Below are 11,280 nucleotides of genomic sequence, written 5' to 3'. Positions count from 1 at the left end.
AGCTGATCACCGACAGCCGTAGTAACATGAGAGGAGAGGAAAGAAGCAGCTGCTGCACAAACGCGGAGACGACCAGAGATCGTCTAGAGCCGACACATTGGTACAAAATGCAGGATAAGTTTAAAAAAGAATGCGTGTCTTAATACACCCAAATTCTCCATGGAGGCGACGTACATGGGTTGCCCCATTAATGCTGTTTATTCTCAAATCCATACACAGAGCCAGCCGGCTTATCTTTGACATTGCGCCTCTCCACTTCCCACCGTCATAACAGAGAAATGACGGATGTATGGGGATTGTATTTTTACAGGCCCTAACAATAATAATAATAATATGCAACAAAAAGAAGGTGTAATTTAAAAGTGATGTTGCTGCTGACAGAGTTAAAGAGTCCTATGGCCTGTGGTATGACGCTGTCCCTAAGCCTGGTGGTACAGGCTCGAATGCTGAAACTGTGACTGGGGTCCTTAATGATTTTGGTGGCCTTCCTCCTACACCGCTTTGTTCTGGTTCTTGTTTTGATCATAAATTAAATAAATTATAGTATCCAGGATTGGTTGAAGCCTCTTGAATCTATGCAAAGAAGCCGTGACAAAACACAGCCACACACAGGAGGATGAAGGCGTTAACATTGACAATGTTCTTCCAAAGGGGCTTCTCTGTTGTGTCTGTGAGCTGCTTCTTCAACTCTGCCTCTTCTTCTGGACTAAGTTTTGGTGCTTTCTTCTGCTCAAGTCCACAGAAGCACATCACTGCTTTCTTACAGAAGCCTGGTTCCTCCTCAGGTTCTGTTAAACAGGCAAAGAAGAGAATCTTATTATATCTGTGTACCTGCATGAATGCATCTTTGATTGAAAACTCTCAGTAACTGCTCATTACCTTCTATATCCATGCTTCCATCGTCATTATTAACCCAATCGTCTTTTTCGAGGTCCACCCTCTCCTCCGTACGGTTCCTCAGGCTCCAACACAGTCGATACAGCTGGTGACACAGCAACACATTTTGTGAAACAAATTATTCACAGCTGGATGAAAATGTTGCAACACCCCAACAAAAGTGACACATTTTCTTGACTTGGCAACTAACACACTCAAATGAGCCTCTCTTGACTTAGTGGGATTTATTAGGCTGATAATATGCCTGCTTTTTAACCTCAATTCAATACAAAACTTGGCTGGCGTTTTGTGTTTTGCACCATTTTTGGCACTGCCATTACTATCAAATGCTGGTATAGAAATAGTTTCTAACTTTTGCTAAGGAGGGTTGGGGGGTTAGGGTTTGCAATAGTGAAATGTGCTGTGTGGTGGGTGGAGGCAGAGAGAGGGAGGACTGGTCATGCAGTTGCCTGAGGATGTGTGAGGATATGGGCTGACACCACATATGCAACCAGCTCTGTTGTAAGCGTAATTGTTCACATAATTGCTTGTGTACTACACTTGTTACTGGAAAATTTCACTGGGAGGCAGCGTAGAGAACTCAGACTGGACAGAGTTCCCAAATATGCAGGGTGTAAACAAAATGATAAACATGGCCACAATAGAGGAGGTTTGTATTTGGTTCATTGATATTAGGGCAGAAAACCAACAGCGGTTGTATCATAGACAGTGTGTAAGACCATTGTCTTGCCTTATAAACTTTCTGTCATTTTCACCGCTTATCAGTCATGTGGCCTGACGTCAAATTAAACCAAATTGAATCCAAAACTGCCCCTAGCAGTTACTTACATAATGCAGCTTGTGAACTTGCACATACGGTGCTTAAAAAGACAAAAGTGAATTTCTGTTAAGAAATCTTCAGATTTTGAGGTAACAGTCAACAATTTCACTTTTCAACTGATTGTCTCACAGCTAATGATGCCTCCAGAACATCCCAGTCCATGTAACAGATATGAAGGGACTACTAGTGGAAAATCTCTGTAGTCTGAATTATTATGAAGAAATCACAGTCGGTTATGAAAGTTAAGACAAAATTTAGAAAAGTAATAAAATGCATGCATGCAGGGCAGAACGATGAAGCAAAACCTCAGCTTGACACAAAAAAGGGACATTGATGCACAGTTTGACCCAGAATAACTAAAAATCAATCATGTGATGATCAGTATTTTTTACATGACACAGTTAAAAAAAAAAAAAAAAAAAAAAAAACATGGCAGTGTATTAGTATTTAAACAAAGGCTTTTGAGTTTGCTAAATCTTTTTTTATTCATTTATTTCACTCTGAAAATCAGCAGCTTTGAATGTGCTCAGGGGTGCCCAAACTTTCATTTTCAGTTGAATGAAGTTGGTGAGTGTTTTCTAGTGATTGATGAAGTTAATGATTTATTTAGCCTTATCTCATAGCAGTCACGTACATGCTTGTCGTTGATGGGCTTGGTAATCAGGGAGACTCCAACTATGACGATACAGGAGATGGTGAACAAGATGATGGCGAAGTAGAGGTAGTGGACTCCACATATAATAGTGGGACAGTTACTTGGGTTAGCACAGCTTCCTGTCCCATAAACAAACTCAGCAATCATCCTGGACAGGCCTATTAACAGTCCAGTTGTGAGTCCATAAAAGGCGCCCTGAGGGATTAAAGAAAAAGCAAGAAAGAAAGAGATCAGACTGAATCACTGTATTGAAACTATCTGTATCAGTGCTGTAGTAGTGGTGCCACTTCTGTCTTCTGTCTGTGTTACTTCGGCTGCAGACTGTTGCAACGCATTCTGCACATAAGAAAATTTATCACAAAATAAATAACCATCTAATTCAAAAGTTATGCCATTTGAAACCAACATAGCTTTTGCTTGAACTAGTATAAGGTTTTTTTGTTTGTTTTTTAGTCTGAGTTGAAGAATGTGAAAAGCTGTGCTTGACATGGCTATGAGCGGCAATCATTATGACTTGCCTACTATGAATCCTGCCTGATTCTAACTCTGTCCATGTCTAACACCATTAATTCATTCAGTCATTCATTCATTCATTCATTCATTCTCTGTACCGCTTAATCCATTACGAGTTGCGGGTAAGCTGGAGCCTATCCCAGTATTTTTAGCAGGTGAGAGGCAGGGTACACCCTGGACAGGTCACCAGTCCATCACAGGACCAACACAAAAAGGGACAAACAACCAGTCACACTCATTCCTAGGGAGAATTTAAAGTGACCAGTTAACCTAACAAGCATGTCTTTGGAAGTAAGCCGGAGAACCCGAAGAGAACCCACGCATACACAGTGAGAACATGCAAACTCCCCACAGAAAGGCCACCGCCCCCCCAGGTTTGAACCTCCCCCCCAGCCGAGGCTCGAACCAGTGACCTTCTTGCTGTGAGGTCAAGAACTGGTGCAAAATTGCACCAGTGTTAGGCATTGCTTTTAATCATTTAACACTATTTATTCGTAAAAAAAAACAAAAAACAAAAAAACTTTCGTTTTCTCTTTTCTTTTCTTTTCTTTTTTTTTGTGTATTGGTTTGTATTTTTTTGTATTGGTCTCACATCAAATTACTCCCCATTGAATTGGGGGGGGGGGGGGGGGGGGGGGGGGGGGCAAAAAAAAAAAAAGAGACAAAACAAAACATTTTTTAAAGCACATAGAACCATTGACAAAGACATCATAAGCTTTTTACATACGTTTCCTTGCTAGCTAAGATCTAAATTACACAAAAATGCTAACAGTAGCTTTATGGCACAGACATGAGGGAAAGATCCTGCCAGGCTACAATATCACCTCAAGGACACACGGCGAAACATAATCAAACCCCTAAATCCATGTGTAGATTTTTAATCTATTGAAAGAATGAATAATCAACAAAAACACACAAAAAAAAAAGAAAATAATTCTGAATTAGAGAGGTAACTTACAGGCTCATTGACACGTTTGCAAAAGATTGCAAGCATGAAAACAGCTGCAACGGGAGGAGCAAGGTAGCCGGTAATGGACTGAGTGTAGTCAAAGAGCTGACCACTCTGGGCACTCTGCACCATAGGGATCCATGCTATGCTCACACCAATCAGGATCAAGATAAACACTCTATACACAGTTAAACACACAAATAGTATTAGCAGTAGTCAGCAACTTAAACATTGTCACACAAAAAATTAGCCAAAAGAAAATGTTTTTTTACCTGCCAGCAATCATGAGTTCCCTCTCTTTAGCAGAGGGACGGACCTTTGTGTAGATATCCATGGTGAAGAGTGTACTGGAACTGTTGAAGATGGAGGTAAGGGAGCTCATCAGAGAAGCTAGCATCACAGACAACATCAGACCTCGCAAACCTAAAAGAGAGTAACAGGTTAAGAAGAAAGGTCCAAAAAGATACTAGAATTTGTATTCATTTCTGATGACAAAGTTCTTAATCCACCCACCATTGGGCATAAGATCCACCACCAGTTTGGGATAAGCAATGTTGGAGCATCCCACACTAGCACCACAATATTTTTGACATTCATCTGGGTCCACACATGCCACCACATCTAGAAGAAAGTTAACAAAATTAGTAATTTGTTAAGTAATAATTAAAAATTCACCATTAAATCTAAGATTTCTGTTAGATATATTGGTACTTTAAGTCTTGCCAAATCAAAAGGAGCAAACAATAAATGCTAAAAGTCGCTCACCAGAATAAAGAATTCTGCTGATCATTCCGGGGAAAACCATGAGAAACATGGGCAACAGCTTCAAGTAGCCACATAAAATGCAACCTCCTTTAACATGAGAGAGATTTTTGGCAGAGAGGCAGCGCTGGACAATCACCTGCAAGAAAAGATCCATGCTTAGTCCTAAACACGTTTACTCAAGTCAACGGTATTATGCTATGCTGTACTTAAACTACAATACAGATCAAAGAAAGAAAAACACTGCACTTTTATAATAATACCTGTTACTTTTAACAACATTTAATAATGAAATAATTGTTTACAAATTGTGAGAGATTTAACAATTATATGTATTGTCTCTTTAAATGAATAACCACTGGCATTGAATGAATAAATGGAGAAAAAGATAGTTGCATTGATTTTAACCACTTTCTGTCTTTTACTCCAACTCAAAGTGTGCATTGTCTTACAGATGTTTTCATAGTGATGACCATGAAACTTTGTCTTTTTGATCTTAATTTGGTGCACTGTATGCTTTTGAGAGTGTTGCTACAGAAAAATAATGTTATCATCCCAGACATGATTAGCAATGACAGTGGGATGATGACCATTAAATAAGTAGCACTTAACATATTAAATATTTCTGTCCACACTCTTCATTAATGGACATTACTCTGATGGTAAGCCAGCTTTAGGATCATCCAGCAGCAGTTTTGTACATTTAACAGAGGTGAACGTCGTCTGCGCTGAATACAGCTGGGAGCTCCCCCTGTGGACGGGAGGGGTCTGCACAGCACTCGCTCCTCATTGGGAAGAGTAACCTACGTTTATTCACATCAGTCTCCAAAAGTCTCCAATAATACCAGAAAAATTTGCTAGATTTGTCGTTAGTCGCTTTGAAAAAAAGCAGCTAGAGGGGTATGAAAACTCGCTAAATATAGCGACAAAGCCGCTAAGTTGGCAACACTAAATTCCCCCAAGACCCGACTCTTATCACACATAAGCCAATCACAGAGCTCCTTTGTCCCCTCTCACACGCACATTAGCTGTCGTCTTCTTTGTTGATTTTTGTCTCCTTTTCTCGTATTGAAGTTAATTTGAGTCGGTAAACCAGCAGCTAATTTGCGTGTTACTGTGAACTACTGGGCTGAAGAGGGGAACAGAAGTTTGTTAGCGACAAAATGAATTCATTTATAACTACAAGAAAAATACGGGCAAATGTATTGGTCACCATTGCGCAAGTAGATGAAAAATTCAATCACAAGTTAGTCACAAAATGCGACCATTTGGTCGCAGGCTGGAGCCCTGGAGGCTGTGTCATAATTACATAAGCTGGCATTGAGCACACAAACATCCAAAAATAAAACATTAAAGCAAGAGATGCAAACGACAAATGTAACTCTGGCCAAAACAGGGAGATAAATGAGCATAAATGTGTGTGCCAATGTGTGTAAATCTATCGTATGACACTGTTTATGTCTGTTTATAACCCCGGATTGTTATTGGTTGTGTAAGGTGGCACAGAGACAGTAGGAGTAATGCATTTTCACAACTGTGGTTTGTTTTACTGACCTGATCCGTGCACCAGTACCAGGCAGCCTGAATGGTGATCCCAAACACCAGGCCAGGCCACGGCAGGTCTCCTGTTATTGGATCCCTAAAAAGATGGAAGGAGTCTGGCCGAGGCTCGTAGCAGCTTGGGTCAATACCACTTGTGATTGTGGGGACTGCCTGCATGTAGCTCTTCTGGAAGTTTTCATACCCCCCAACTTCATTGAAAGCTGAGGATGTGTGCAAGTTACAACATCTTAGATTATTGCGCCTCAAGCATTTGGTATCATGATCAGAAATAATTGAAAGCAAAATAATAATACAGTATATATCTATATCTATCCATCCATCCATCCATCCATCCATCCATCCATCCATCCATCCATATATTACCAAAGCCCATGAGAATGAAGGCTCCAACAACCATAATGATGGTCTGGAGGGTGTCTGTGTAAATCACTGCAGCAAGTCCACCTAAGATACAACATTTGATGTTATTACACAGTCTGTAACAGTTAATTAAAAAAGAACTAAATGAAAAAAAAAAAAAGAATCATCAACAATATTGTACTTTGGAAGCAGCTTAAATCTGTGGACAGACCTGTGACAGTGTATACTGCAGTAATTGCTAGTAGTGCGATAACAGCAACATATATGTTAAGTCCTAGAGCCTGCTGGATGAAAATGGCACCAGAAAACATGTCTGCCTGGGTGGAGAAAAAAAACAAAAAAACAAAAACCAAAAACAAAGACACATTAGTTCAACCAGTCTAATGTTGAAATAGAAAGGTTTGACACAACTGTCACAGTAACTTACAGAGATTTTAGTGGTGATATAGAGAATCAGGGAGAGCACAGAGAGATAGATGCGGATGCGCTGTCCTCCAAACCTCTTCTTCAGGTACTCGGGCATCGTGACTACCTACACACATCCATTCATCAGATTTTACTTTTACATGGTTCAAAATATTGTTCATTTTAAATAAGATATATAAATATGTGTTCATATGTAAATTTCTTGTCATGTTTACCCCAGCTTTGATGTAGATTGGCACAAAAAGCCATCCCAGAATGATGACAACAATAAGTGCCTGAAAAACACAAATGTAAAGAAACAAGTCTCAAATTTGAAAATGAAGGAGTTTGCTTTCAATCATCTGCCCACAGACATTGTCATAGTAACCAATAGACGATCAAATCACCTGACAAATATGACTAAAACATCTGTAATAATGGTATAAAATATACTTACATTCCATTCAAATGCACCAATAACTATTCCTGCCGCTGCACCAGAACCAGCGATCCCCACAAAGTGGACACTGCCAATGTTGCTGGCAAAGAGTGATGCTCCAATCTTTGAAAGACATGGTTAAACATGAAAATGTCACTTTCTGTTAGGCTCGTTCAAAATGTAATAATTAAAAAAGTTTCAAGCTGATAAATAGAAGAAATTGCTAAATGTTTCATTCACTCAAAAAACACTAATAAAATATGACAGTTTGATTATGACACACAGCATCATACAGTACCCATTAATTTCAAAACAGTCACCATGGTGTCAGGAAGGTCAGTGGAAGAGTAAGATAGAAGATAATCTTTGTAAGGATTAAAGTTGAGGGTAAAATACCCACCGGCCACCACACCATACTCCTTCCTGCAAGAAAGAAGCCACCCACAGTGGACCGATTGGTGCGTACCATAGCCTGCAGCAGGACAAGAGCATATTTTAAAATATCCATAAATCTGCACAACACACTCCTAAGTGCTAATTCAGCTATGAGTCAGTGACCCCGAAGTGCATCCATTTAATTTGAACTAAAATTTGCACACAAATAAGAAATTATCCCCATACGTACAGCTTTTGAAGTTCTAGTTTAGGATAATGTATGCTAGGGATGGGCAATATATCGAGATTTTTAAATATATCAAGACTTTATCAGATGCAATATATAATGAGGAATATTGTTTATATCGAGATAGCTTTTATTATGGTCATTGAAAACTGTTTTTCATTTATTTATATATATATATATATATATATATATATATATATATACATATATATATTTATATCAGCAGTGATATATTGTGATTCAGGTAAAAAATATTAAGATAGAAAATTTGGTTCATATCACCCAGCCCTAATGTATGCCAAAATATATCACAGAATTAAGGATTGCTGGTTAAGAAGCTGTAAAGCTGTTTATATTACTTAAATGACTGGAGAACTGGATGGGCCTCTGCGGCACTGCACTAAACTGGTTTAAATCTAATTTAGAGAACAGAAAGTACTTTGTGTCAATAGGTAACTTTACATCTGAGCAGACACAAATTACATGTGGAGTTCCCCAAGGTTCCATCCTTGGACTTTTTCTGTTTAACGTCTACATGCTCCACTGGCACAGGTCATAAAGAACAACAATATTAGTTACCATAGGTACGCAGATGACACACAGATATATATATTACAATGTCACCAGGAGATGAGACCCCGTACAGGCTCTTGGTCAATGCATTGAGGAGATTAATGACTGGATGTGCCTAAACTTCCTTCAGATAAACAAAAACAAAACTGAGGTGATTGTGTTTGGAGCCAAAGAGAAACGATTAAGTTTCACCACAGAGCTTCAGTCTATACACCTAAAAACCACCAACCAGGGCAGAAATCTGGGTGTAGTGATGGACTCAGACCTTAACTTTGAAAAACACATTAAGGGAATCACAAAATCAGCCTAATATCGCGTCAAGAATATATCAAGGTTAAAAAAAACTGATGTCACAGCAGGACCTGTTCTCTGCCGCATTTCAATAGTTTTTATTTGAAAAAAATTCAGATCTGCTTTTGTTTCTTTTAAGTTGGAAATTTTAAACTTGATCATGTTTTAATACTATTTTTCCCCACACTGGAAATGTACTTCTTGCATTTTATCTTTTTTATTTTAGCTTTTCTTTCTATTTTTAATCTTTGGTTTTTTTTGTTGTTGTTGTTTTGTTTTGTTTTTGCACGAACGAGCACTGTGAAATGCACTTGTTATTGCTTTCTGCACTCTGCTGTAATGTTTAATGTTTAATGTAACGCACTTTGAATTGTGCTATACAAATAATTTTGCCTTTGGCTTAATGAAACTTTATCAGTCCACTTCTTTTATGTGTCATTTACATGACAGTACTATTGTGGGAAGGTTAAAAATAGCAATTATGTTTGCTTGAAGTAGTCCTAATGATCCAAAAATTGCTGTTGTCGTCACTCATTTTACATTTCATTACATTTCAAGGTAAAACATCATGGAGCTCTGGAACTGTTGATGAATTAGAAAGAAATATTGACAGAACAGTTTGCTGATGGATGAAATAACTCACCCATACTCCCACAGCCAAGACCACAATAAAGTAAATCACAATAACGGAGATATCTGCTGCATTGTTAAGAACAACTCTGTTTGTTCCCGTGTCGTTTCTTATATTTCTTTGTAGAAAAGAGAATCCAAAATAATCACGAGACATTTTGTAGAGGAGGAGATTGCAGATCAGACAAGTTCCTGGTGTCAGTCCCCTTTGACTGAAGTACTGAGCCAACACCTTTATATCTTTAGTATATGTGTGTGTGTATGGAAGTGTGTGTGCAGGTGTGTGTGTGCATGCGCATAAGACTGAATGAGAATGAGACAGAAAGGGTGGGGGAAAACAGTGAGTTAGACTGCAGATTTATATTTGTATATATATATATATATATATATATATATAACCAAAAAAAGAGTTAGACTCTAACCCTAACCCCTTAAAATATATTATTAGATATTATTTTAGTGGACCACTTCCATTGGACCCTGTCGCTGTATTTGCAACTGGTCAGACAGTCATGATCTGGAATGGTGTGCATCATTCAGACCTCAAGAATCTTAGCTTTCCACTGGTGTCAATGTGTAGATACTTGGAAGGTAGCTTCTGTAAAATACATATTCATTTGTCAAGGCCCACCAAGGGACGTCTGGCACCAACAGGATAAAGTGGTAGAAAAATCTTTTAATGGCATCATCAAATAGATGGGAGGTGTTTGATCATGTTGATACTCCAACTCATGATTAGTTATTATTATTTATTAATACACTATTAGTGCTGATTAAATAGGTAAATACTGCTTGTTGTTCTTTTTGTGCCAGTGTGTGAACCCACCACGTATTGAACTTTTTTTCCAATTATAATAAATTTTCATGTCTTCTTGCTTGGCTGACATCATGTTAACATGGAGGGGTGGGTAGGGCAGTGTAAATATATTACTTTTCCTTTTCATGAAAATAAAGTCTAGGCCATCGTTGATCTGAATGAACATATGAAATGATTATTAACCCTGCACTCATTTTTACACCTGATAACAAGTAAAAAAGGACTAACTGATAAATCACTGACACATCTAACTGATAGTGGATTATAAGAGATTTGCAGTTGATCACATCATAACTGATTTCAAAATATAGTTATTAATCCTGTAAAATATTTTAATCAACACATAATTTTTATTTTTGATTTCTAAATAAGATCCACTAAAACATTAACCTCACCTTCACCTCATCAATGAACATTAAATGTCCTTGATAAGGAGATAAACTGCTGCTTATCTTATGTTAATAATTAGCTTATGTTCTGATGGTTTGAAGAGGGCTCAAACTGGAAAGGAAAGAAGGATTTTCTTTGGTTCGAAATATTTAATGAATATCACCATTTACCAACATATCCCAGAGATAATTGCATGGAAAACAAACGAATGAAAAAGTCAAAAGACTTAGCCACATGTGCGGTGTTCTTCATCAGTTTATTTATCTTTTTCCAGATTTCCTGGTCAGATTATGTTTTCTGTATCAATAATATCAGCAGCCAGTAGGTGTCCCTACAGGACAACAAAACTCATGTATGAGCCAAACTAGTCAATAGACAGGAATAAACCTTATTTTAAATAAAGTCTTCTTCTTTAGTTTTGTTTCACAGATATTGTTTTTGATGGTCAAACCATACAGTGTTGTTAAAGCCTTTCTGTGTCCTTTAACTCTGGTGTTCCCACTAATGTTCTAAAAAAATGATTGAATCTGCCTCTAAAACTCCTGAACTGCATTTCACGTCAACTTGAAATTAACTGTATTTTCTGATCTGAAA

General features: G+C 38.0%; 1 protein-coding gene across 1 annotated transcript; it reads right to left on the bottom strand.

Moving 5' to 3' along the window:
• Positions 1-379: 379 nt before the first annotated feature.
• Positions 380-9,658, bottom strand: LOC121630267 (sodium/glucose cotransporter 1-like). Its single transcript, XM_041970448.1, has 15 exons — positions 9,493-9,658; positions 7,764-7,835; positions 7,382-7,486; positions 7,161-7,220; positions 6,947-7,051; positions 6,731-6,836; positions 6,523-6,603; positions 6,151-6,359; positions 4,600-4,735; positions 4,348-4,455; positions 4,107-4,257; positions 3,844-4,012; positions 2,352-2,567; positions 880-982; positions 380-788 (listed from the first exon to the last, which is right to left on the bottom strand). Exons 1-15 carry the CDS (start codon positions 9,634-9,636, stop codon positions 574-576), a joined length of 1,980 nt encoding a protein of 659 aa, XP_041826382.1. The 5' UTR covers positions 9,637-9,658; the 3' UTR covers positions 380-573.
• Between the last annotated feature and the right edge of the window lie 1,622 nt (positions 9,659-11,280).

This window comes from Melanotaenia boesemani, chromosome 19 (genome assembly GCF_017639745.1).
Source record: "Melanotaenia boesemani isolate fMelBoe1 chromosome 19, fMelBoe1.pri, whole genome shotgun sequence".
Classification (NCBI taxonomy): domain Eukaryota; kingdom Metazoa; phylum Chordata; class Actinopteri; order Atheriniformes; family Melanotaeniidae; genus Melanotaenia; species Melanotaenia boesemani.
Note: the sequence above shows the minus strand (reverse complement) of the source record. Positions and strands in the feature narration are given on the sequence as shown.

What these genes read in the sequence shown, in the direction of transcription:
- LOC121630267 (XM_041970448.1), bottom strand. Translation starts at nt 9,636, where the DNA reads ATGTCTCGTGATTATTTTGGATTCTCTTTTCTACAAAGAAATATAAGA. An exon ending in CAATCTACATCAAAGCTGGG is followed by an intron (nt 7,052 to 7,160) that starts GTAAACATGACA and finishes GGATGTGTGTAG; the next exon opens with GTAGTCACGATGCCCGAGTA. An exon ending in CAGCAGAATTCTTTATTCTG is followed by an intron (nt 4,456 to 4,599) that starts GTGAGCGACTTT and finishes ACTTTCTTCTAG; the next exon opens with ATGTGGTGGCATGTGTGGAC.